General features: G+C 49.1%; 5 protein-coding genes across 5 annotated transcripts; 3 read left to right on the forward strand and 2 right to left on the reverse strand.

Moving 5' to 3' along the window:
* Positions 1-214: 214 nt before the first annotated feature.
* On the reverse strand, positions 215-7,846 carry ENH_00067390 (hypothetical protein, conserved; the record flags this gene model as incomplete). The annotated part of the gene is made up of 7 exons (XM_013582340.1): positions 215-406; positions 589-660; positions 819-990; positions 1,088-1,351; positions 1,745-5,589; positions 5,731-7,076; positions 7,219-7,846. The coding sequence occupies 7 exons, from the start codon at positions 7,844-7,846 to the stop codon at positions 215-217; spliced, it is 6,519 nt and encodes a 2,172-aa protein (XP_013437794.1).
* Positions 7,847-9,746: 1,900 nt separating this feature from the next.
* ENH_00067400 (adenylyl cyclase, putative) lies at positions 9,747-12,110 on the reverse strand (the record flags this gene model as incomplete). The annotated part of the gene is made up of 1 exon (XM_013582341.1): positions 9,747-12,110. The coding sequence occupies one exon, from the start codon at positions 12,108-12,110 to the stop codon at positions 9,747-9,749; it is 2,364 nt and encodes a 787-aa protein (XP_013437795.1).
* A 3,697-nt stretch (positions 12,111-15,807) lies between these two features.
* Positions 15,808-16,725, forward strand: ENH_00067410 (Leucine rich repeat containing 23-like protein, related; the record flags this gene model as incomplete). The annotated part of the gene is made up of 1 exon (XM_013582342.1): positions 15,808-16,725. The coding sequence occupies one exon, from the start codon at positions 15,808-15,810 to the stop codon at positions 16,723-16,725; it is 918 nt and encodes a 305-aa protein (XP_013437796.1).
* A 3,064-nt stretch (positions 16,726-19,789) lies between these two features.
* ENH_00067420 (hypothetical protein, conserved) lies at positions 19,790-21,354 on the forward strand (the record flags this gene model as incomplete). Its single annotated transcript, XM_013582343.1, has 3 exons — positions 19,790-20,044; positions 20,251-21,060; positions 21,184-21,354. The coding sequence occupies 3 exons, from the start codon at positions 19,790-19,792 to the stop codon at positions 21,352-21,354; spliced, it is 1,236 nt and encodes a 411-aa protein (XP_013437797.1).
* Positions 21,355-23,024: 1,670 nt separating this feature from the next.
* Positions 23,025-24,830, forward strand: ENH_00067430 (hypothetical protein, conserved; the record flags this gene model as incomplete). Its single annotated transcript, XM_013582344.1, has 1 exon — positions 23,025-24,830. The coding sequence occupies one exon, from the start codon at positions 23,025-23,027 to the stop codon at positions 24,828-24,830; it is 1,806 nt and encodes a 601-aa protein (XP_013437798.1).
* Positions 24,831-26,746: the final 1,916 nt, after the last annotated feature.

A 26,746-nucleotide genomic window follows, 5' to 3' on the forward strand; every position in this document is an offset into this window, starting at 1 on the left:
GGAGAACGACTAAGAGTCTCCAAGCTTTTATAAGTGTAGGTAGTGGCTGACCATATGCGGCACCGTAGTGCTGCTCTGCAGAAGAGATTCTAGTGCATTCAAAACCCGCTGGAGAGACTCCTTGCTCTAGTGCGGGCCTCACAAGACAGCCTGAAGAGCAAAAGCAGTTTCTGTCCACTAGCCCCAGGAAAACAATTCGTTATTCTGCCTTGATTCATGCGCGCTCATAGTCCGCCATATGTCTGAGAGCTCTTGCCCACAGCTGCTTCTTGACTTGTTGGAGCTTGTCCTTGTGTTGTTGCTGCTGGCGGCATTGCTTTTCCCGGTCAATCGCTGTTCGCGTTTTCACTTGGTACCAGGCCAGTATATGTCGCCTAAGAGCGGCTCGTTGCAATTTCTCGACCGCCTAATATGCAAAAGCGTGCTGCAAGAACGCGTGGGATGGCGTTATCCAAATGAGTGCTAGACCATTCAGCGCAGCTCCTTGTAAGGGACAAACACAGGCTATCGTCTATCTGCTTCAGTTTTTCTCAGCCAGGAGAAAGGTGGGAGCTGCATATGCAATAAAGCTTGGTCACGTTGCATTACCTCATGCTCCTCTTCCGTAGCCTGTAGTGTAGCAGCGCCTTGTAGTGCACGGATTGCCGTCCGACAAAGGACCTGATGCACATGCAGTGAAAAAAGATGTCTCTTCTCATTTCTGTGCCTCCACAGTTACTGCAGCCTGTGGGCATTTACTACGGTGGGTTGACGAAGCTACACAAAATGAAATTACGAAGTCACGAGAAAACAGGGAGCACAAATAGTAGGTCACATACCCTTCTTCTTGGAACAACTGATTGCTCAGCCAGCTGCCTCAGGTGTGCCAACACGTTGCGGGCCAATATAAAGCTTGCGCACTTTGCCAGAGCGTTGCAGAAATGTTGGCGCTGGTGCATCTTGCCGATTGCCGCTGCGTGGGTAATTACGGTTTTGCGAAGCACTGCAACCCTGCAGCGATGCTCACCACCTGATAGGCATTGCGCGTACGTCAGAAAAACGCATCATCTATGTCACTGTAAGTACTACTGTCTTGTGAGTCGCTTACCTCCAGGATTGAAAGCATCGGGCCATCAAGTCTGTGGCTCGCCGTGAATCGTGCTGCTGTATCAGTGCAGCGACACTAGTGGCTTCCATATGCAGTTGTTGGAATGCGCTTTTTTTGAGTAATGTGTGGTAGAATGCAGCAACAGTATGCGCAGTAGCTGTGTCACTGTGTGCCCTTCCGATGGAGATAGAACGCCGTTGCTGCTTCGCGATTTTCCCCTCTGCATGGGTCTTCGGTCCCTTCGCACGGTGCTCGTTCGTCGCGCTGTGCACACGCTCATACATACGTGACGCAGCTTATGAAATGGAAGTTGCGGCCTCCCGCAGTTTCATACGCCTAACATCCAAGTACCCTTTGAGTGCTACGCCAACTTCTTACCCGCATGTTTGAGCAAGAAGGTAAGGCTAATGCTTTAGACAAATTGCTGCTGGTTTGCGTGCATGTATTAAGCCTTACTGCTGCTGCATTGTACAGGAGTGTTGGTCTTCCTGCTTTCTGAGGGCAGAAAACACCAAGACGTCAATGGGGCTTGGGATATATTATGCTAACGAGTGCGCGCCAAAAATGACAAGCAGCGTGCAAGATGCAGCTGCATCTACAAATGGAAACAACTTGTAGTTAAGTCTCAGCACACCACTCGGGGAAGTAAACACCTACTTGCAAGCAAGCGCGATCTGACGTTCTCGTCTTTTGCGGGCTCGTTGATGAGGTGTCTCCGTAACCTCCTGGCATGATGACCTTTCTTGAGCTTGGTGGCACGAATATGCAGGCGATGCAGCGGCCAAAGGGAGCTCTTCTACTCTCGTGTTTTTCTTCTGCTCCATTGCTTTCCCTTGGTGTTGCTTGTTGGAGCCACTACATCCAGAGTGGACGAGCAGAGGACAGCGCTGTGAAGTTAGTGGAACGTAGCAGCAGGGTCTGTTCTGTTTTTGATGAATGCGTTGTATTTCGGTCTCCACTTGTTGGCCAGATGTTTCGTGCCCCGGGGTCCGTGAATCAGCCAAGTTGCTGCGGTCTTCTCTAGGAAATGCTCTTTCCTCCAAAGCATCAACGATCGGGATCGCTTCCTCTAGGTGAAATCCCACATTTTCCGCAGATGTAACGTTCGACGAAGAGGCATGCAAGAAGTTTTGTGACTGTGCCTGCTGTTGTATCAGACGCGATTTAGCTACCATCATCTTCACCACCCTGCCAGAGAGAGAGGCAGCTGCACCAGTTAACGTCTCCGGACACCTGTGTTTGCTGTAGAAAGCTTTGTGCTTCTTCGTTTTCATTACATCCGCATGAGCTGAACTCAAAGGTGAAACAACGGGCCGAAACTGCAACAGTGTAGCCTGAGATGTCAGTGTCGTCGCCTGCGCTGGTACTTGGCTGGAACTAGCACCGCAGCAGCAAAGTTTCATCTGCGCTGACGTCATACAGCAGCTGCTGCCGGCAATGCTGTCATCTCTAGCATCATCACGCACTTGGCTGTTCATTGTAGGAGAAAAAGACCTCTCCTGTAGGGCTCCTGAGTCACCCTTTTCTGCAAAAAATTTTCCCTCCGTATGGCGTCCCCTACAAGTAGTGCCTCGAGCTTCCGTTGGATGATTAGCAGCCTGTAGTGCATTCTTATTCACTTCTTCTGGAAAATATGAAGAATGTGCGCTTTGCGGTGGCGTGGCAAGACTGAAACGTTCGCCTTGCAAACCCAAGCGTGCGGCGGAGGGCAGCCCATGAGTCACTTCATTCTGCTCAACGGGGATTGTTGGCATAGTAAATTGCCGCTGCTCCATAGGTGGTGGAGGCCAAGTGTCCTGGCCCCCGCATTTTTCTGCCCCGAAGCGTGTTCTCTTAGGCAGTGCAAATGCTTGTGGGTGATTATCTGGTGTAAGCGTCGCTTTTGAAGCTCCTGCAGTCTTCAAAGTCCCGCTCGCCATTGATTTTCCCACAACGTACAGCTCAGGCAACAACTTTGTCTGGGGGTGCTGTAGCTTCTGCTTGCGCATTCGGAATTGAATATGAGCCTTTACCCGTTGCTTGGGGTTCATGTAGTAAAGTGGATTTTGTCGTGTGCTGCGTGCTTCGACTCGCTCGTCCGGTTGCTTTTTGTTGCCTGCGTCAGTTCCATTGGGCAGTTTTATGGTAGAAGGTTGCGCAAAGCGCCGTTTAAGAGCTTCCACGCGCTTAATTAGTGACACCAAGGCAATACGAGCTGCACAAGACACTTCTTGTTCCTCGCCTGCTTCACGGCTAGACGCGTGGTCCAGACCCTGGTATAGGTGCTCCTGAGATCCTACATCTGAAGACCTGGGAGGAAGCTGTTGGTGAGCTCTGGGCACAGCAGTGTCGTGAGGGCCTTGTTGCATTCCAGCGGTCATTTCTACAAGATCTTGATCTGCGTGTATATCCCCTCTGGGCTCGGATTCTTTCATTTGCGGTTCGGCCTCAGCCTCTATATGCTGGCAGTCTTGGAGTGGTGAATGCAACGAATTTTCCCCCTCTCCGTGCACGGGGACCTCCTGCTCCATCATTTCCACATTGTAGACTTCTGCGTGTAAAGCCCCTTTTGGCTCGGATTCTTTCATTTGCGGTTCGGCCTTAACCTCTGCATGCTGGCAGTCTTGGAGTGGTGAATGCAACGAACTTTCCCCCTCTCCGTGCATGGGGACCTCCTGCTCCATCATTTGCATATTGTGGACTTCCTCCGAGCGACGCATGCTGGAGATTTGCTGGTATGAAGCGGAGCACAGCTGAGCTCTGCATGGGCCAGAATCATACTGCATAATTAGACGGCTCATCAATTCTCTTTGAGCACTAAGCTGCTGTCTCAGATTTTCCAACTCATGCTGGAGATACTGCGTAAAGCATTTGTTTCTCTGCAGTCCCTGTTGTTCTTCCTGAAACTTTTCAGAATTTTTCAGCGGCTGTAACATCTCTTTTGAATGCTTGGCAAAAAGTGCAACTGCTTCAGAATCGCCTCCCTCTAATTCCATACGTTTGCCTAATGGTAGGCATTCGCCGCACCTGACTGAAACATTCTCTTGTATATCAAAGCTGCTGCGCCTTATTGATGACTCGACACTTGTTCCCTGGAAGCAGCACGAATTAGTGCTCTGTGACATCCATAGGAGGGATTGGTTATGGTATATATGCGGATTTGAAAATGTGCGCGCCTCATAGTACACTCGTTTTGAGGAAGCCTCTGGTGATTTTACTGTGAACTCTGCGCCGTGTCCTACTTTCCACGTTAGAATATTTGCTGGCATCAAAACATTTTCTCGCGATGTTGGGATATCATCGGACGCCGAATTATCTTGATTCCCACCAGCACCTCGAATTGTGTTTTTCGAGACTTCAGAACCTCTTGCCATCATCGACTTTTGCACAACTGAGCAGCAAAGGCTTACTTCGCCATACGTGTCGGTCAATGAATGCGCCATCTGAGTAGTGGTAGTGCGCTTGCTGTCCTCCCCTTTTTCCTCAGAAGCCCCTTGCGGCGGTTCCCGGTGGCAGCCTTCCTCATGCGATACGGGTTCGCATTGTTTCTTTGGCTCCAGTTTCACCATTCGAGTACTCGGTCTCTTTTGGAAAGTTTCAGATGGCCCTCTGCTAGTGAAAGCACTTTCCTCTTCATCCACGAAATAAGGGGACAGATTGCACACCGGCGCTCGTTCACTTTCAGAGATTCTATCTTCATAGTGGTGCTCTAGAACGCTTTTGTATCCGGACAGCACGGGCCGCTGCTTGCTGTCTGCTTGTTGCTCTGTTAAGCGCACGGGCTGACAAGCGTCCTTGCGCTCGTCTTGCACGTTTACAGCTCCAGCAGATAGTGGTGCAGCTTCTGCTGCAGTAGAATCCGCTGTGGTCAGCACTCTGTCCGCTGCGACGAGCGCCGCGCTGACGTCTGTCAACGCTATAGGACTAGGAGCCCGTGAGCAACTTAGATTAGCCTGGTGAGAGGCTATTTCAACAGCACCGTCGAGGTCTTCCACATGAGGTGAGTTTTGTGGAAAGACCTCAAAATTTTGAACGTCCCGAGTCTCACCATGGCGGACTGCTGAGTCGTGAATAGAGCCTACTGTATTTCTTACTCCACAAAATGGCAAATTGTGCTTTATGCAGATCTCAGGTTCCTCTTCAGGAGGAGACAGGAGGCCTTTCTGAGAAGACACATTACTGCTGATAGCTCCGTCGGCATCTCGAGGTCTGACAGCGCTTACTAGTCTACCAGTGCTTTCGGTAGTTGTACTTGAGCATTCTTGCAACTTTGAGCTATCGAGTGCCCAACAGTTCTTCTCGCCAGTTTGCTCAGACAAAGAATCAATACTCTGTTTTTTATTCGTGCCGGCTTCGTTGGGCACTGGCTTGAGGAAATGAGTCATCCTATTCAGTTGTGTCGGTGCATCCTTTGATTTCGTGTCCACTGAGGGCTCTTCTCCATTATTATGGTTTCCTTGACACCTCCGCAGGAACCTACGTGCACCGTTGCGCAGCTGCCTAATAGTTGCAGTGCTCAAAGCCTATGCGGAAAAAAAGTGACAAGCACCTGCCCGCCGGGAAAGTAGACAGTCAGAAGTTCAACATACAGTAGAGATAAAGACAAGGGGAAGGGGAAATTCCACTATGCAGAGTGACAGCGGAAAAGCCAGCAGCTATCTTACCTTACTGATGATGCGGGCGAGATGACGAAGTGCCGCAATTTGTGAGAGTGTTCCCCGTGGCTCAGCAGGAGTCGCAATGAACGCACCTTCACCAGGAATGTCTACTGACCTGCTGTCAACAGCAGGGTGTAACCCACTTCGAAGCCCAGCAAACAAGCCAATTGCTTCCTCCGGTGTCTTTGGCTCTGTGCATGCTGCAGATGGACTTGATGGAGGTAGAACTGCTGAATCAGAAGCCACATTTGGTGCTGCTATACTTGCAGTCGTTGATATAGCTGACGATTTTGACTGTTCTGGACCCTCTTGGAGTCTAGATGCAGCACTTGCAGAAGGTGAAGTAGGTGCAGCAGCGCAGTATTCCGCCTCTTGCATTCGGCTCCTTGGTGAAGTAGCTTTAGATGGGGTGAAAAGAAGTGCCCGTTTTGTGGTTAGAGATGCTCCTGAATCCTCAGGTATCGGGTCTGTTTGATAACTTGTTGAAAGAGTGCTGGGACAGCGGCGAGCTTCGCCGTAGTCCCATAGATGCGGCTCATCACTTACAGTATGGGGCCCTGAATCGGCTGATTCGAGCTTCAGCGAGTGAAGTGCCTCGTCTTTGGGCGGTGCGGATGCCAGAACCCCAGATGAGATGGAAGTGCTCGTCCCTGGAGCTCCTGCTGGGTTGCCTTCAATCCCCAACTTTGATGAGCAGCCTCGACGCTTGATCATTACGGGCTGCAGTTTCTTCCCCAGTGCAGAAAGGTCGCTAGCTGGTCCAACTATGCCTGCCTTTCGCCGTACTGTGTTAGACTTCTCGGAGCTGCACCGGCTTTTAGCGGGAAGCCTTGCGCTGCCTTTGTTATTGCTGACTGACCTAAGAGCTGAAAAGGGTCTTGCGTCCGACCCTTGAACAATTCTCCGGCATCTCGATACGCATTCCTTAAAGGACGTGGAGTATTTCATGCTAGCGGTCTGGGACGGCCTGAAGAAAGTTCCTGGCACCAGAGATTTTCCGAGCATCTTCCCTGCCAAAGGAGACCGCGGCCGAATGCTTTTGTGGTCTCCCGTAGATTCTCGTGCCGCTGCAACTTCTTTCCTAATCCTCGCAGCAACTTCTTCTGTCTTGCTCTTAGCTCTTAAAAAAGCCTCTATCTCACTTGCATTGAGTTTAAACGCAGTCCCCAATCCCGACGTCGTTGCTGAGTCCAGCAGTCTCACAGATGAGCCTTCAGAATCCTCTATCGAGGCAGCAGCAAAAGCTGCTGCAGTTGCTGCTGCAGCCCAGCCCTCGGAAGTTGTCTTCAGAGGGCTCATGGGGGAAATTTTGTCAACTGTACTATCGCCTGGACTGCGGAACGTTGTGCTGCCTGTGGCAAACGGGCAACAGAACAGTGGGCGCGTTCCATCCTAGTAATTGCCCAGCATAGCTGCTGAAAATTTAGTTTCTCCTTCAGTGGTTATGCATGATGACAACTGGTGGCTTTTTTCTGTTTTAGGTATCTAGCATACGCTCTGCATGGGGGGTCGAGGTTCTCCGGGGTGTCTGCAAGAAGTCGCTAATTAATTTGTCTATTGACCGGGAAACATTGGTAATACAGAATCCATCGTCTTCAGTAGAAAATGATCCAAAGACGCCTGTTTCATCAGTCTCCAAAACACAGCTGCTGCGTAATGCAACGGGGAAGGTTTTTTGCCTGCGAGATGCTGATGTCCACTGTGCTGCACGTTCCTCGGTAGTCCATTGTGTTGATGTGCAGCGAAGAGGAGAACATTCATGAATGCTGCAGCTCTCACTCTCGCTGGAGTCCCAAAGGCTGAATCGCGCGTCTAAAGGCTGTCCCACTTTCTCGGGCACTGGGGACCACCCGCTGAATCTCGCCGTGTCTGCTTTGCGAAGCTCGCCCAAAGTGTTTGGTTCATTGCTTGAGGTGCTTCCTGCTCTTTGAGGCCCATAAAGACTGTCGATGAGGCAATGGCTTTCTGAGTTTAGAGATGAATCTGAGAAATAGTGGGTGATGCCCGCGAGGTCAGCAAACGGTTCATGGCTTGCCAAATAATCCCTTGCAGCACGAAAGCTAGGCACATAGTCATTGGCAGGTAAGTAGAAGGCTGCTTCAGGGTTCTTGGTGAAGGACATTTCCTGCCTACTGGTGTTAATGGATGGGTCACCAACACCCAATGAAACCGCGTGCGCTGGAAGCCCGAAGGAAAGTCCGATGAGGTGAAAACCACAGCGGACGCCTGAAATCTTCTCATAGAGAAAAAATGCGTAGCTTCATGCGTCTTACGAGATCTAGGACTAAAAGCTAACAACAGTCGGCGAGACGCTCATCGCTGTATCCACATGCCCGAGTAAAAGAGCAACAGCTCGCTTCAAATGCCTTACCTACACACACACAAACATTGTTCTGTCGTTGTACATATCTTGCCGGGAGAGAAAACCGCGCAGTGGAGTGGCAGTGCGAGATTCACTTGGAGGTCACCTCCCAAGAGAGGCTGAGGCACAGTCTCCGTCGCAAGTCCTGCTGCACACTCGGCGAAAGAAGATATGGGTAATGCATACGAAATCATTCCGTGGTCATCACTGCCATGCTATAAGGTAGCTATACTGCAACTAATTCCATTTTGTAAATGAAGTGAAGGAGCTCAGCCCCGCCACTCGTAACTATAGGAAAGCTCCACAGTTGACCAGCTACGCGCTCATATACAGCGACAAATTATAGGCTTTGCCACAATATTAGTTTTCTTCCTCTGCAGCCGCAGACTATGCAATTGGACCAGATCCATCCGCCTCTGGTTAAAAGAGATGCGTTTGTGCACGTGGCTTCCGGTCTTTTTAGTGTTGTTGGTTTATTGTAGTGTTTTGCTGACGCTCGAGAGCTCCTAACCAGAATCTTTTTCCCACGGTCAGTATGAGGCCTGTACATGCAATCAGTGTATAATGAAGACAGCATAACTATAAACACCTCCAGCTGAAATGGCATTGACTCCTTCGTTTACCGTTCAGCCTGGAAGATTAGTCTGGTGTTGTTTGTTTCCTCCACTTTGGGTCGGAGCAGTATCAAATTAGTCATTTTTCTGGTTTTCCTCGTGATTGCTGTGTCGCGCAAGGAACTTCTTCTATGCCAGCGCGCAGGCTCTTATTACTCCTTCCTAACCAGTGCATGGGCACATCTTCAGTCGCCTTACCATGTCTCGTTAGCGACCGCATCTCGAGAAAATGGGTATCCGGTGGATTTCGAATGCTTTTTCTCTACGCCGAAACCTTTGAATTTGTCAGCTGATGTTCGCGTGACACTTGGCGCAGCCGTGCTTACAGCGACCAAAGGCCATCACGAGCTGCTGTTCGGGCATCTTTCCAACGCCAGCACTACTATCACGTAAACAAAAATTTCTCAGCGGACTCTATGCTCTGCAACTAGAAGTTGTGGCTGATCAAGGTCAATGTGAGCCTTACCGTTATAACACAGAACTTTATTTTCAATGTGCAGCGGTCGCCATGCAGAAGCTGCAGGGGTGAGGTATGCATTCTTATCGGAGTTCGGCATGTCCAGTTTGGGCATTTTGGGCGCAGGCATCAAGTTGAAAAGCATCCTGATTCTATTTGTGCCTGGTTGAAAGCGTACTTTTCGCTGGCAAAGCGCCGCAGGTGAGATGTAAAGGCAGTGCATTAGCGCAAGAAACGACACAAGTATAATAAAGGAGCATGCATAATTTGGAAGATCAACGTGCGAGTGCACTAATTGCAGCTAGCCACTGAATTTGACTGGCAGTACAGTTGCTTCTCCTTTATTGCAGCAGATACAGCGTTGTGCTTGAAGGAAAACAATGTTTCTGGAACCCAGTATAAAGAGCTTTCTGGCATCCAAGGGAGGAAAAGTAATTTTTGAACTTGTGCTAGAGAAGAGTTGTCACAATGCACAGTCTCAAATTTTGATGCCGATCTTTGAGACTGTGGCTTTGTCGAGAGGCATGCCCATGCTTTCTGGGCATTCCGGTGGCTGGCATCTGAAGTTGATGGGACATAACTATCTGATTTACTTTTCTACAAGCTCCCGGAACCCTCCCCAGTCTTCAGGGGCAACGTAATTCTTGGTGCTCATGAAATGGAGAAGTACAGTTGACGGTCCATCCTCCACGCCCAGCATGTACTGTGTGCGGACAAATATCTCTCTAGCGGTGTACCACTCACCAGCTTCGTAATGCCTAAATCCGGAGCGAAAGGTACCCAAGAACTCTTTGGTCAAGTGCTCACGCATAGATACAATATCTGGGTCGGTCTCAAACATTGCAGAAATCGATGTTCGACTAGACCAAAGCTTATGCTTTTCTCGGAGACGCTGTTGCCTCTGAAGGAAGACTGCATTTTTTGAGTTCACTGTCACAGGGGTCCTTGCGGGAACCTGGAGACGACCAGGGTCTAAATCAACAGTGTAGAGTCCAAGAGGTACTTTGGAGCCCTTTACGGTAGCTCGATCAATTTGGCGACAGTATGTCTGCGTTTGCGGAGACATGATGTCGTAGAGATCGGAAGATATTAAGATTGTGACCCCATACTGCTTGGTTGCTGCCTCAAGCCTGGAAGCCATGTTTACATTGGGAGACAAGTATGACGCATCGATTTTGTATTCTGATCCAATGGCACCCTCGATAGCCCACCCAACGTGCAGGCCAAATCCCATCTTAACCTTCCAGCCCGTCCCCATGCGCTCAATGATCTCCGGTATTTCTCTGTATTCAGCCAATGTGTATGACTTGTTGATCCCCGCAACAACTTTAACAAACGACATCAATGCCATGTCTGCCAGCTTATTGCTGGTAACGGTGTCGATGATTTGTTCTTTAACGCCATCGGCGATCTCCCTCTCTGGAAACTTCCAGACCAGAAGAAATGCATCACCTATGTTCTTATTGGCGCTGCCTGAAAACTGGTCCACAGTGCCGTGGACGATCTCAGCAATCTGGTTCACAAAGACCATAACTTTTTCCTTAAGTATTTCTGTTGCATCTGTGAAATTCCGTATGTCACAAAAGCCAAAGATTGCTTCCATCTTGCGTCCCTCGATCATTGCGTTTATGTTGCCATCAGCAGTGTGCATATTTTTGGCAATAATTTCGGCTCCTGCCTCTCCAAAGCCAAGAGCTAGTAAACCCCCGATTTTGATAATGGTTTTCTCCAAGATAGCAGTCTCGTAGTTCTCCTTTTGCGTTTTCGATCCCTTGCCGCCCATCCAGTTTTTTAGCGCTTGGAGAGGATCTCCCTCTGCGTTTTCGGCGTTTTCCTCAACTTGTTTACCATCACTGTCTGCATTCATATTGGTGGCGGCAAGGGGGTTGTTTCTGATTCTGTTCATTTTTGTTATCATTCGCTCTATAGGTCTTAAAATGAGAGTATTAATATCATGGTTGATTGCCACAGTACCGATGACCATGATCAGACAAACAAACACAGTTTTAAGCATGCTCAAGGCTGATTCTAGATGAGAAAGTTCTCTCTTGTCGTAAACTGCCTTGAAAGAAGAAATTTTTTCAGAAACACAGGATGATGCCTTTTGTGTTTCAAGTGGACCTGCCACCTCCTCCGAGGGTCCTTGACAGAAAGCAGTAGAAACAACTTCCCTTTCACTAGGCCTGAGTGAATCTATCGACTCCAGCTCGTCAGTTAGCATTGTTCCGTTGACTGCGCTTGCTAGAAGCAATTCCTGTGCGCATTCTGGTGGGAGTTCCAACGGATGCTCGCAGCTCTTGAAGCCAAGACATGCCATATCTACGAACACTCGGCCAGCCGATTCAGTGACGTGTCTGAGAGGAAGCGGAAGCTCCATGTACACTAAATTTGCTGGATTGATTTCTCCTTCTGCGTAGCCTAAGCCGTTCTTGCGATGGTAATTGATGTAGTAAACGGTATTCATGGAGTACATTCGCCACCAAGGTGCTGTGTTGTACCGCCGGGCTGCTGTGGCAGATTCCGCGACGCTATCTAGTCCAGACTGCTCAGAGCTTGTTCTTGTGATGTATTGCTCCTCGGAGAGGAAAGGCAGAACTATGGTCATCGCGAGGATTATATAAATAACTTTCCTGGTAGTCCTGTCCGTGAGCTCCTTTCCAATTTTGCTGTCGTACTCATCTCCCTCGTCTGTGGCGTCAGCTTCTTCTTCAAGCCCGACATCATCTGGAGCGCGTTCCCCGGGTTCGAGGAACATATCTTGCTGATCCACAACTTCGTCTTTAGCTTGGAATCGCAATGCAAGAGTTTTGTAGAGTTTTGCAACTCGAATAAGCCGAACTAAACGGATGACTCTGAGCACTCTAGCGACTTGAGACCCTGCCTTTCCGGCCCGTGACACTTGCACTACATCGCTAGATGCTACTTCAGCATTCTGTTCGACAACAAGATACATTTCATAGTATATCCATGATAGATCTAATATTAGAGTCCCAGTCGAAACTAAATCGAACCAGAAAAATGTATGCCATGTATAATTCTCTTTTCCTACGCAGCTAACAAAGATTTCCGTCGAAAAAATGATCAAGCACAGGATGGAAAGTATGTCGAATGGCAAGTCAGCACTCACTGGCGTAGCCCACAACTTGAGATCATTTCCAAACAAAGCATATACAGTTGCAACTGTTGTTACTACTTCTGTTGCCTGGTGATGGGAAATACGTGTACAAACAGAAACGAACTTCGAGTCGTTCTGTCCACCTTTCTTTGTGGAAGCTACAGAGCTATGCCGCTGCTGTCGGTCCATTTCAGTGGCAGTTGTAGATACAGGGTGAACAAGGCGGCTGGTAAATGGTTTATCCGAGGGAAAATTGATTCGGGGCCTTAAAAATATATGACCCCTAGAACTTACAGCCAGGAGAAGGCATGCATTAGCAAAGGTGTTTCCGAATACTCAGCGTTAGCATACAGATAAAGTAGCTCGATCAGAAGCACACTACGGGGAGAACATTGGAGATGCCTGGAATCTGGGCAGATAGCGAAACTAATCAGCTGACTGAACAGAAATGCTGTCTTTTCCCAGGATGTTTTCCCTGGCTACTTGCGCAGTGGGTTTCCACGGCTAGTCGCAGTACCCCAGCGCTTAGTCGGTGGAGACTTGCTCCTAAAGCGCAACTCTTTCCCTGATTATTCGTGGGGAGTTTCGATAGGTGAGATGATCTGGTCCAATTCTTGGCTTTCTCTGCCTTTGTGGAAACCCATTGGGTCTACTTCGCTCCGGCGCGCGGTAGCAAGCCGACAACAAAACTTGAACAGAACGCACATCATGCTGATCCATACAGCAGACATGCCTCCATAACGTTAGCTGAAATGATATAAAGCGCTTTCCCGGTTGTTAATTGCTGCATCACGAGAGGTGCGTGTCGTGCTGGTGGGGCTTTCCACGTTTACGCCACCTGGCTCCTGACAAACGCCAGAGCGCCTCGAGCATTTGCAGTATGATCCAGTGTCTCTTGCTCTATTTTGAAAAATAGTGCCCCACAAAGCGAATATGAGATGGAATTTTTTAGCTACGGCGCGAATCGCTTCGATGGCAAGGCAGAATGAGCGGCCACGTGGAACAACGGAGTAGTCCGAAGGGAGAGCTATATTTACGCAGCTCATGCGCAATACCCAATATCCGAATTTTCAGAAAGATGAAGAAGCGTAGAGGCCACTGCTAACCCTTTTGAGGAAGGGCCTGTTCACTAGCCAGCTACTCCTGCGCCACAAGGCCACTGCACCTCAGGAAGTGACCCCAAGCAGTTGTTTTGAACTTGGAAACGAGAACACGCACACAGTGACTGCTCTGCTTCAAATGGTTATCAGAACCTATGCACCTTTGTCGTTTGTACTATGAAAACTACTGTTCACTCAGAAGCCTATTCATGGTTGTGATGCACTCTGCTGATAACAGAGGCATTTGCCTTCCGTGTCTCCTAGAACGTTATTGTAACTAACTATTATCGTGGGCATCGGAAGTCTGCAAAAGAACATTTCTGTTTTCGGTACAAACGCCAAGCGCAGTTGCTTCCGCGCGAAAGCCACTAATCCCCCTAGGCTGTGAAAGGCTGAGCCATTCATCAGCTAGCTCATCTGTGGCGCTCTAGCACGAAGGCAGCCGATGTGCATGAAGTATTACTCAGAGCCACCAGAGTTACTCTGGGTGGGAGAGGCTGCCATCGTTGGGAAGCCACTTCGAAAACTGCACTGCATACTATAATTTGGTGGCCAGAGTGCACGCTTCCAGCACTGTAAACTCCCTGTGACTATGCAACAAAGGCAAATAAATATATATGGCGTGAGCTAATCGCACGATACTCGCCGCTCTCTGCAAGAAACAGGTCCCACATATGAAAGCATACGTTCCGTCAGAGCCACCAGTCGCACCTGTGCATTTGGATGTGAGTGCCCCTCCGCAGCAAGACTTCGAGGGAAACGGCAACAGTGGAATGATTCATAAAATATGGGGCAGACGAACCGGACTGCTGAGAGTCAGCTGCTTCTGCAGCATTGCAGGATTTCCTTAGGCCTTTTGTGTGGCCCAATTTTACATCACCGATCTGTTGCTGACTTTGCAGTCGTGTTCCAGAAAGGCGCATAGTAGTTCCGGTACAATTTCTCTCTGCAGCATGCCATAAGCTTGCTTCATATTCAATGTAGGCCCTATTCTACATCCCCGATCTGTTGCCGATTCTTCAGTCCTGTTCCAGAAAGTTGCATAGTAGCTCCGGTAGAATTTCGCTCTGCAGCATGCCATAAGCTCGCTTCATATTTAATAGTTAGCGCTCGTGGGGAGTGTTTGCGTACACATTCATGGGAAGCAGGGAAGCACTCACCTACTCAAACCGTTAGAGAAATAGGGAAAGTGCCAGGCCACAATGAATCGCTACCAGAAAGCCTTGCCCCAACATGCTTTACAATATCTAGAAAGACGAAGGCTAGATGGTAAACGGGCAATTTTGCCTTGCTGAAGGCACACATTGTTTGTGTTTCATGGGTTAGAGGCCACACGTTCTTTGCCACAGTACAGACGACGCATGAACGCAGTCTCTAGGGAAAACTGAACTAAATGCATGCTCATTAGTGGTCATGGCTCATTTCCAGAATGCTCGCTCCCCTGTTGTTGACATTCGACCTCAACGCTGAGCTGCTCAGACATATGGTGCAGCGAGAGCAACAGTAACATGCTCTCTCCGTAGGACTGCACAATTTGGACCAGTGGCAGCTTCAATCTACCTCTGACAGTGAAAAAGCAGCGGCCGAGGAGACAATCTGACAAGGAGAAATAACAGGCACGACAGCAACAGGAGGTGATGCACTTTCTCTCGGTACGTAGTTGATGACACCAATATACTATGATGCGATTATATGAGGAAGCATGCAGCTTTAATGTACTCAATTTTGAAATCGGAGCCAGGAGCATGCGGGCAACCAATTTGGCCCATGAGAAAGTTTCGCAGCGTCCCGGTAAAATCGCAGCGTCTAGAACATTATAGCCAGTTTGATTCTATAATATAGGATTAAAGTGTAAAGTGCTTCAAACTCCGCCCTTCAATAGTTATTGGCAAGATAGTTCCCCTCGAGCGCCGCTTTTGGCAGCCCGTCAAGCACGTGACCTTCGTGACCTTCGCGAAGAGCATCGAGGATGAAGCAGCAGCGTTGCCGTCACAGCAAATCAAACTGAAAGGTATTCTTTTATTTATGAAGGCTATAAGTAAACATTGCACAGAGGTGTACCAGCATGCAGACAGCTTGAGCCTGGCTTTGGCCCTGAATTGCCGCCACGCTGGAAGTTTGTTAGCGAGCCGGGAGGGTACTTTGGAGCGGTTGCTCTTTTTCCATTCCCACAGTTACTGCAGGTTCCATAATAAGGTGGTAATCTGAGGTCCTTTGACCGAAAAGTGAAACTTTCGGTTTTCACTCGTCGCTGCCCGTCGTTTGAATTGGGGAAATGTGGCCATAAGGGCTGCCCAACCTGCAACGACACGCGTCGTATAATGTACACAGGAAGTGAACGAGAACTAAAATTTCTTCATGAACCACACTCTGTTCTTTTGCTACTAAGTGGGTTACCATAGTCAAGTGGAATCTGTTGTGTAAGAGTGGTAGGGATGGCAAGGGGAAGGAGAGCTAGAGAAGCAGGCGACTCCTCTGCAGGAGCAGAGGCAGCAGGGACTTTGCTTCGTGGTGATCTACTGCACAAGGCTCTAGGGGACGTCTCTCGTACTGCTGATGGAAGCGGGTATGCCTTCACCCGGTTGACTTGCTGCGGGAAGGGTGTGACTACGTTACCGAATGCATTGCAGCTGTATGTACACCTGCGGTACATTGATATATCTGGCAACAGAATCAGAGACTTGACTCCTTTCTCCAGGCTTCCCTATCTGCTGACGTTGAACGCAGCAGGGAACCAAATAGAAGACATTACATGTTTTTCATTTCCAGAGGCACTTCCGTACCTCTTCCTCCTCAATCTTAGCAGTAACAAAATATCTAGGGTTCCTCGGTTGGCCCTGCAGAGACTTGCGCGTCTTGCTCTTGATGCGAACCCTATTACCACACTAGAGGGTTTCGTGCAGCCGCCTTCCCTAACCCACTTAAGCCTTCGAGGGACACCGTTGGAGACTCTAGATTCCTTGCCCCCATCTGACACCATAACATCCCTTTACTTATCGCACACACCGATGCAGCAGCTACGACAGCTACAGCAGCTACCCCAAATCAAAACGCTGGATCTGGAGGGCGTTCCCCTTCCTCCAGACCAGATCAACGTTCTGGTTCAACTCCCTAAGCTTAGGGAAGTTTGTCTATCCTCTACAGACCCGTATATGGAGGAGGAGCATTTTAGGGCAGAAATCTTACGAGTTCTTCCTCGATTGCATTGGATTAACGGCAGTGCAGTGACCTCGGATGAACTGAAGGCAGCAAGGGCCTTACGTGAAGCGAATGCGCAGCGGGAAAATGAGCTCAGTGAGGCACAGAATGAGAAGGAGGAGAAGCAGGAAAGCAAGGAAAATACGGCAGGCTAAAAGCAGCAAAATGGCTGCGGACGAAAGTTAGTGGTGGACCATGGAAGTACTTAATCTAGCGCTAACAATGATTTGCACGGAAAGCAGCTTCCTCACACAGCTAAGAGTCACAAATCTTTCCTAATGCGAGTCCAAGAAGTGCTTATAGAGAACAATAGTTTTTTGCATTAGAAAGAAGGGAGCTCGTCGCTGCACTGGAACTCTCTTAGTGGGAATTATTGAAGCAGCCTCGGATCTTTACCTCATACCTGCCAACAGTTTTTCTCACAAAAGCGTCTGCGATATCGCCTTATTGTGTACAAGCTTCTGGCTTTTACCGGCCCAAGGTGTCCAGCGACTTGATACACTCAAATGTGCTATCACCCTCTCCATATCCCACTCTACAGTTTGCTGTGCGTATGGCTAACTGCCTAGGAACCAAAATTTTTAGTCGATGCTAGAGTTTACGAAGCCAAGAGCCAACCAAAAGCATTGGACAGCTCTAGAAGAAAGCGCCAAGAGAATTTTGGCATGCTCTATGCAGTGTAGACCATTTGGCCATGCGAATCCATGAGACCCAAACCTGTCAGGGGCTACGTCAAATCCCTGAAATCGTCAGTTTAATGAATTTGAGGGTGCGCGTTACGCCGCACGCCTTCCGAGTTCACACGCTGGGACACGAAGATGGAGCAATTCGCGAGCAGATTGTCAAAAGAATGCTCACGGCCAGCAAAGCACACAGGAATAAATATCTGCTTAATTTTGCCCAGCCTGAACACCGCAACTGAGGGCGTATGGCCGCCGAAGTAGGGGGCCAGATGTCACTGCATTAGCGATCGAAGGTGTGCGAGTTCTGCTGCATCCGCGACACTGCTGCTTGAGGCAGATAGTGGATCTTGAGGATAGATTAACAACAGAGGGGTCGAGAAGATTTCGGGAAATGGTGTAGCCGTTGCACCGTTGTAAATCACACGATACAACCAGTCCACGCCAGTGCTGCCACAAATGTTGCCCTTCAGAAGGCAAACATCATCTTGAAATTATGGTTGACCTTGTAGTGGGCTGCCAAACAGCTTAGAGCAAGCAGGTACAGCAATCTACTGCAGTGGCTGTTGAAGCAAGCTGCTTGAGCTCTCCTGCGACGTTTCCGCAGTGCATGCCTCAGTGACTGCATAGGGAAAACCACGAGGCTACCCTTACCACTTGAAATAAACACAGAAGGGGAAAAGTTTTTCCATTGTTTATCAGCAATCGTGCACCGTGGTGGAGAGACAATGGGAGGCACAGCTGGCTCGAAAAGCTGTTTCACGACACAACCGTCGCTCCCGTGAAGCGTGTAGAAACTTCACTAAAAATTCTTTGTAGGAAATAAGTCACGAAATTCATCCAAGCAAGTTTACTGGTGCAACGGCCCTTAGGTTACTGAGTCTCCCGGAGAAATAGCACCCGGTAGCACTCGTCGCAGCTTACGTAAGGGTGATGTCCGCAACACAAAAACTATTATACGTAAAGTTTAGATATGTGGTTATCAGGAAAGAGCCGCGGGGGGTTTTGCTTGCTTTTGCTGCTGTCTGGCCTAAGGATAGCCAGCTCCGCAACGCGCGGGATGGAGTCACTTCCGCATCAATCAATGTGAAGCCCCAGCAAGGAGGGCACGAACTTTCCAAACGACCCTTAATGGATTTCTTAACATTTTCACTTTTTAGTTAACTAGGTAGGCCAAGTCGTAGGATCAGGTGAATGCTCAGTGTCGGCGCCGAGCACGCGTGCTGTCCTTGGAATCTTGAGCCTAGTAGCAAGAGGGATGAAGCACCCAGCTCCCTTGCTCGCGATCAATTCTTTTCGCATATCGGAACCAGCCTAAAGAAAGGAACTCCATAATTTCATCGCTTTTCACGACGTGTATCGGCTGCATTGAGATTCTCTTCACCGAGCTCCATCACCTTCCTTGCCAAGCAGGAAAGAAATGACTCGCTCTTTTGCTGCAAGAATGGTACTTATTAGCTGAAATACGGAGTTACGGAGCTAAGGAGCGCGCGTTAATTTCACAAGCTGTGTTTTGCTGTATTAATGATTACTTTTTTAAATTAAAAGACTCGAAGCCGAGGCACTTGCATCCTCAGTTGGTCCATTTATGAGTAAACTGCCACGCCATACAAATTGACTCGACTCGTCAGAGATGACTAAGGAAATAAACGCTCCTACTGATAAGGAAAGTGAGTGCTCTTAAGCCATGCATTTTAGAAGCGATCAAATGACGTCTACAGTCGCACTTGTTACATGCGGCTTTCGCGTTCTGACTTAAAAGCTCCCGGAGTGCTTCGCGTTGTAGGCAGAGGAGGACTGAAGCCGCCATTGCGCCCTAGAGAGTTTGATAAATCAACAGCAAGGGTGCGTAACTAGGCATGTAGGCCACACAAACAGGAGTAGCTGAGTCTCTATCCATTCCTAAGTTTAATATAACTTGAGGAGAAGACTAGCAGCACACTGTTTTGCGAGAAACCCACTCCAAATATGGCAACGGCCTGTTTGTTCGTGACTTTTCTGATGCGAAGCCAGGATTGAGGGCTCAGGCCCTCGAGTATCTTCTTCGTTGATTTGCCCTCAGCAAATTTCGTTTGAGAAGGGAACAAGCATCACTAGCAGTGGAATTCCTCCTGAGAAGGATACCACTGTAGCCAATGAAAGAACGTCCCAACGAAGGAGATCTATCACAGGCCGAAAACGTGCAGCTTGGAAATTGGCTCTGCAGATTGCTGTTCTCTCAACGGTTTTTATTCTTCGCAAACCTGAAGGCAAACCAGCCCAGCAGGACACCATCCCTGCTCAAGAAGAAATTACTGCAAGAGAGGATGCTGAAACGGTTTTCTGTGACAGCGACAATGCCACAGAAGGCAGCACAACACCCCAAAATTGTACTGTCTGTCCTGAAAATGCGGAATGTAAAGACGGGAAGCTTAGTTGCCTCCCTGGATATACGAATAGTCAGGAAAATAAGTCTTCGAAAACAAAGGAAACATCATTACAAACCTGCACCGAGGACCTCGCATCAAAAGCCAAAGCAGAAGAAGTTCTTAAAATACTGATGGAGGTCCTTAAGGAAAGACAAGGAAGGTACGAATGCGGTCTCCCTCTAGATCCGCTCTTTAGCCCATCCGAGCAGCTTGGAGGAAAGCCATGGAGCAACGCTATCAAACAGATGTGTAGTGGCCCTGGCCTCACTCGCTGGCAGATGCATTTTCATCCGGAGATTGCCCCAGCTATTGCGCACGAGGGAGTTTACTTTTGGCTCTTCTACCATTTTTTGGGCCCAGAGGCTGCTGATGAATTGAATATTCAGGTCGGAAAAAAGCTGATAGAAGAAGGCCAAATCTACACGCTAAAGGAGTTTGCAGTCTGCATACGCCCTCGTAAAACTTTTAGTAAAGTACGGAGTTTCAAGAGCGAGTGATGCAATGTTTCGCACTGTAGAGCGCTTAAATTTCGAGGTTGAGCCAACTGGCGGCTCTTAGTTTGAGTGATCTGTGGCTTGCGACACGTGCCCAGGTGGAAAGGCAATATCTCTTTGTTCCTCTTGCAAATCCAGTAGACTTCCCTGGACTTCACGAGCGCCTTATGAAGGAACAAAGCAGATCTAAAGGAATCACATTTACCTACACTTACAAAGGCTCAGATCTAAGGAAGCCTCTGAGCTGCAGAATAAGTCAACTGGCTCAAGAACACTTTCTGGCGCTCTTGATGATGCTCTCACTTCTTGTGGTGACTGGCCATTTTGCCCAGCACTTCTATTTAAAACACTACATAAGGAAAGAAGTTTTGAAGCTCATTCGGTTACACTCTCAACAAGCAGGAGACACGGCCGTAAGTAGAGGGATTCCCACAGAAAGCATATATAACCTATTGTGCCACCGAGTTGCAAGGGGCGGCACTATTCCTCGGCTGCTCCTACGGAACAGACTCACAGTGGAACTGGTGGAAGATGCATGCCAGGAGCTGCTTTGGAACCCAGAGACAGGGGTACACTCCTATAGACTACACGAATCAAACCACTGGTGGGCTGAAGATACAACATCTTCATTTCCAGCCGAAAGTGAAGCAGCAGAAGAAAATAAGCAGTCCGTGTGGAACAGCATAGGCCCGACAGTTGGAATGGCTCAAAACTCTGAGGCCGCCAACAGCCCCAGTCTTGGCGCACATATCCCTCAGTGGGAGAGAGAGAGCCCGCATACTAGAGAAAGTGGAAGTAACCCCCTGTACTCCTGGCGTTATGGGGATTCCCCACCGCGAGGCCATCTGTGGAAACAAGACTCTTTAGACAGCGCTGCAGATTATTTCGCAACATCTAACGCTGGGGAGGTGCGACGATGCGCCTCTCAGATTCCTTCGCTGCACATGCTTTGCCAGTAGGACTCCACCCCAATAAATGTTCATCATTGTGTGCAGTGCTGCCTGCCTTTTTTGTGTGCGGAGAACGTGCAGCGAATGGCAATAAAGATGTACGAGAATGGGGCTTCAGAAGGGATGAAGCCAGCAAAAGGGCTGGATGACTACTTGGGACTCATGCGAGAGCTTCGGGAGCTACGGCGGGCAAGCCACGCAATCTCTGGAGAACTCTCGCGAGACAGACACCTCAGAAGCCCGAACATGTGAAACGATTTGACACTATGGCCAAGAGCTACATGGTTTTAAGCCTGAATATTGGAGAAACTTGTGCGTGTAACCGCAGGAGAGCCTTCTCCCCACTGCGTGCGCGGTGAGTTGCCCGTGGAAAGGCCGAAGTCCGCAGCAGCGAAATTCGCATCTGAGTTGCGATCAGCCATGTTATTTGTGAGCGTTGAGATGATTTATTTGGAGCTCGGCAACCCAGTGTCCAGCGAACCATGATCACGCTTGTGTGAAATATCGCTAGCTCCCCCCCGATTACATTAAAACTCGGCCGCATTAGAATTTCTTAAAGACCAACCAAAGAAAAAATCCTCACAAGCGTAGGATTATTCTATGCAGTAAAATGGCAGTATTGAAGGTTAGTTAATGAGCACGGAAGTCCTATATTCGCTCCAGGAGTTGTTCCAAACAGTATGCGCATGAGCAAGAAGCGCAGCGCATATCCCTTAACCCCGCTTCTTGAGCACTTCATACAAATTAGTCAGCACGGCAGGAATGTGTCGGGCTCGTTTTTCCTTCTCGTAGTGAGCCATTTACACTAGCAGTGGGGTTTGGACGAACTTTCGAACTGTCGATGGCACAAGCTGATGAAACACCGTTCTAGAGGGTAGCATCGAGCGTAAACTACGATTTGCTATACAGCAAACTACCTGCACTGTGTATATGAATACGAACTTGATAAGCAGTATGTGAATGCTTGCTGCAACGTTCAGAATGCGGGGTGATTTTAGTGAAAATGGGTTGTGGAAACTCACCACGCTCTGCGGAACAGTCAAAACTAAAGGTTGTATAACCGGATTACTTAATAAAGCATATCTATGCAGCATGAACGTGCACAGCATCGGTAGCCTGAACTTTAAGCAGAGTTTGAGCGGGCTCGGGCGATCAAAGTTCCAAGACACGCGTAGTAGACGCTACCCACCGGAGTACGCGAGCAAAAAAGCAAGTTCGAGGAGAAACTCTGGCATGAAATCTATTCATTTCAATAAGTGTACTACACCAATGGCACAGAAGCGATTCTTTGAGAAGGTAATCTGCGAACACGCTGCTTCGGGCTTGAGCCACTGGAAGGTCACCTCGAACTCATTTTAGAGAACAACCAAAACGGACCAAGGCATTGCCTTCAAGATAGTGACCCCTATATATAGTTGTTTTGGGGCTTTTAAACTCTAGTGTTGCCTACAACTGAGGGCTTTTGCCGCTGTGCACTGCTATGCTTGGGATACGCAGGGCCTGCCACCTGGGACGTCGGAGGCTTGGACTGCTGCTCCAAGCTACGCAAAATGACAGCTAAATATCGAGGAGAATGTTTTGCTCGAGCAAAACCAATTTTTAGAAGGCAGACGACCGTATGCTGAAGAGATAATATCTTTGCAGGGCTAGAAGCTGGCCCCACGCCATCTGGACAGTAAGAATTTTGGCTTGCCAACGCACGAGGACGGTTACTACTGTTCAAATGAATCCAGTACAAAGCGCCAGAGATTTTTCTAATAGAGAAGAACGTATCGACATTTTATTGCCGCTTGTGGCATGGCAGGTGCTCGCATCTCTCCCCTAGGAAAAGAATGGTAGGCTTACCGCTGCACCTCCTAGTACAGTTTTCATTGCCATGGCTATCTTCTTGGCTCCTTTACTGCCTCACACCATGCCATTCCATGTCGTTACGGAATTATATAGTTAACACTGGCACGGCCAGCCCTGCACGGATCAAGAATGCTTTGTCCACCCGAGAACTCGAATCAGTAACGACAGTCGAGGGTCTTCGCGCTGTGGAGCGTCTATCCTTTGTATCCCTTCCCAGTGGAAAACTCTTGCTGATGCTTAATAGCTGCAGCGGAGCAGACGCACATGATTCAGCAAGACCCCCATTGGATGAACAGGTGTATTTCGGATGTGACATAAACTTGCAGCGAGTAGATCCATCAGACAACTGGAACAGGTCGCAGATCCAATTGCTGAGCTCTACAGACCTCCCAGAAGTTCGGGGAGTGGGATTGTGGGCAGAGGAGAAAAATGGCTCAATCGACAGAGTGATATTACTCCTTTGGAGTGCAACATGCCCCACAAAAGAAGAAACATGCAAATGCAACAAAGAAGATGGTTGCAAAATTATATTTCAAGAGGAAATAGAGCCCTCTTGCCTTTCATCCTTCTATGAAGGGATGCTAGCACCCAACGGAGCTCGAATCTGCCAAGGGACAGGCGCCACTGTCAGAGAAAGAAACGGCGAATGCTATGGCTACAGTTTGGATGGCGGACATGGCTGGGAATGCAACTCTGTTCCTACAGCACCTACAAAAATGAGTGCTGGCAACATTTTCGTATCGAGATCAAGCGCAAAGGACGCCGCTGCCTGGCACGCCACAAAGGAGGATGCCTGGGAACGTCATGGAATCCGTTTGGGTTCATCTACTAGCGTGCCATATGGCTCCTTGCTTCTAGCAGAATTCGATGGAAACGGAGTCCTGCAGTGGATCAGAACTGTAGCGGATGATGCAGTGGTACCATATAAGCAGGAGCAGCGCGCATCTATTGTTGGGGGTGAAATTACTGGGAATGCAGGGCTTAAACAGACTCAGTTTGCCGTCACTGTGGTGAGGGAAAGATGGGAGAGAAAGGAGGAGAAAGTTATTGTAACCCCTAACTGCGAAACACTTCTTTTGAATAGTATCGGCGAGCCAGAAAAGGAACAGCTGCAAAAGAGTGAATGCGAGAGTTGCCTCTACTCAGTGGCCTCAATACACCCGGAAACACGCAACTGGGCTTCCCTGTGCGTTAGCGGCAGAGGTCCCATGCAAGGAATATCCATCAATGGCCGGCTTGCAGTGGATAGCATGGGCAGGTACCGAGCGGAGACTCAGCAATCAGACCTCCCAGACGACTCGCTTTTGTATTACAACGACACTGGAGCAAGACTGCTGCCTGTGGGCGGAGGCAAGTGGGTGCTAGTTTGGCGGGAAGTGTCTTGGATCGAATCAGATATAGATGGCCTTAATGCAAAAAGTGCAACTCTGAAGGCAGCGCTGTGGGTGGATGAAAGTGGCCTTGGGGCTCCAGTTCCACTTCTGGGTCCTGTGTTGGAGCAGCGGCTAATGAATCCAGACGCCGTTTCGCTGTCCCTACACACTGCAGTGCTCACGGTAGCGAATTACTTAGATGAAGAAGCACTGGCAGCCACTGTGGACCTATCAAATGCAGGCGTCCCGGAACTTTCTGCTACAACTGCTGTCGCTGGCGTGTATTGGGGTGCCCTGTTTGGTCAGACATATGGACATCCTCTTCTGAGGCTCTCTGATGCTAGTGCTCTTTGGTTAGGTTCGATTAAAGAGAATAATTCGCCGTTCGTCGGGCCTTCGATATTGCTGCCGGACTGGACGCCGTCGGACACCTCAAGAGCTGTAGTCATTTCGGTGGAGCAGGGTGAACAAGACTGCCAAGGACAGTCCGCGAACACAGGATAGTTCCACATTTCGCGGGTGCAACCCCTACGCAGCCAGTGCCTAACTTTCCTACAAAAGATTCAAATAGTATAGGTAGGCTTGGACCGTCCAAGAACTTCCTGCAGGCGTGGCACAGTTATTTAGAAACGCTATTACGGCTGCTGGGTCTGCAGGTGGGAGGCTGGCAACTCCACATGCCCTTCCTCGTGCCTGCAGCGTCATCTCTTTCGGAGCCTAAGCAATAGTAGTGGGTGCCCTTGGGAAGCTGATGCATTCCGACTCGTTCACTGCGAAGGTGGCGACTGCCCAGATTGGCGAGAAGGAGCCACATTCTCACCAAATAATGCAGCAACTAGTGGTGATAAGCTTTTGGATAAGGATTTAGTAACAAAAGTAGACTTGGGGCCAGGAATGGAATCGATTGAGATCCGCTTAGCGCAACCAGTGAACCTCGAGGGCGTGGAGATCTACATACAACGTGCCAGTGTTTCGCTAGTGCTAAGCATCATAGACGCTGAAGGAAACTGGCTTTTGAGTGTCTCATCGTCGTTCAGCGCTGCTCCTCTTGATTCACCCGCTGGATCCCTTGCATGGGTCACTAGATACCTTTCTCTGAAGAGGGTCAATGTGCTGCATTTGAGGGCCTCCCCGGTTACGCCGAATTCTTCTGCACAACCCGGAAACTGGAGTGTAGGAGTTCTTGAGATCCGTTTGCATTCAACACCTCTATTAGCTTGCGCTGGAGGTGGTTTTCTGGGGAACCAGGAGGATTGCGAAGCTCCAGTAATGCTCCCCTCATCGTTGGAGGCCCTAGACTGCCAAGGCGAGTGGGAAGAGTGGTCTATTTGTGATATCAGTTGTACTCGAATGCGGCAGTTTAACGTTGTCTCTCCTCCAAAAAGGGGTGGCAGACCCTGCCCTTCTCATGAATTGGAGCCGTGTACAGGTAACAGAGAGCGCCCGAATGCTGACGCTGGAACTCTACAGGCGTCCTCCAGCTCTCACCTGAGTTTAAAGAATATATTTGTCCGTAGTCAGAAGCACATTGAGCTGTACGAGATCTTGAAAGACCCACTGGAGAGAAGGCTGTAAGGTGCACAAATAAGAAGCTGCGTTACAACATCTTGCGTTTGCTCATCTGCGCTACCATTCTGCTCCAGGTGGTGGACTCTGCTCTGTTTCCGAGTCCACGAGCGGATTAGAACATAGAATTCTGTCACGGCCAGTGTATCCTCAGAGCATGTCCAGCAAAGTGGGTGTGGAAGCAGCCGAATCTTCGAGTACAAGCACAAACTGTACATCGGTACTTTCTCCCAAGTCGCACTGCAACTCCTGCCGAACGCTTCAGATACATCAGGTTACGCGCCAGGCAACAGGAAAAGGGCAACGATGTCCTGAGGAACAGTTTGTATTGGAATACTGTGATGCGAATTGCGCCGCTGCGTATGGGCCCACCACAACAACCACTACAACAACTACCATGGGCCTTATATTTACTTCCTCCGCTACCCCTATAGTGAATATGGAAAATCCTGAAGATATAATGCTGCTGCTCAGAACTGTGGCAATCTATTTTTTGGTTGTGCTCCTTGCGTGTTTAATCACTGCCTACATGGTGGGGATCTTCGAAGGAGGCCAAACACAGAAAGGAGGCAACGCTTCTGCAGAACAGGTTGGTCATCATTCCTCACTGCCATCATCAGCCACAGCAGCACCAGCTAGCACCTTTGCTGAAGATGCAGTCAATAGCCCTCAAACAGCAGCAGCAAACACTGCAGTGAGAGACAAGAGAAAAAGTAGTTTTTCAGCTCTAAGACTGTCACTCTTAGGAGGGAATTTGCTGCCCAGCGATAGTGACAGCGAATCCAGCAGCAATGAAAGCTTTTTCGGTGAAGATAATCACAACCGTAGCATGCACTTATACGGGCAAAAAGAAA

This window comes from Eimeria necatrix, genomic scaffold (genome assembly GCF_000499385.1).
Source record: "Eimeria necatrix Houghton genomic scaffold, Enh_scaff62, whole genome shotgun sequence".
NCBI classification, from domain to species: Eukaryota; Apicomplexa; class Conoidasida; order Eucoccidiorida; family Eimeriidae; genus Eimeria; species Eimeria necatrix.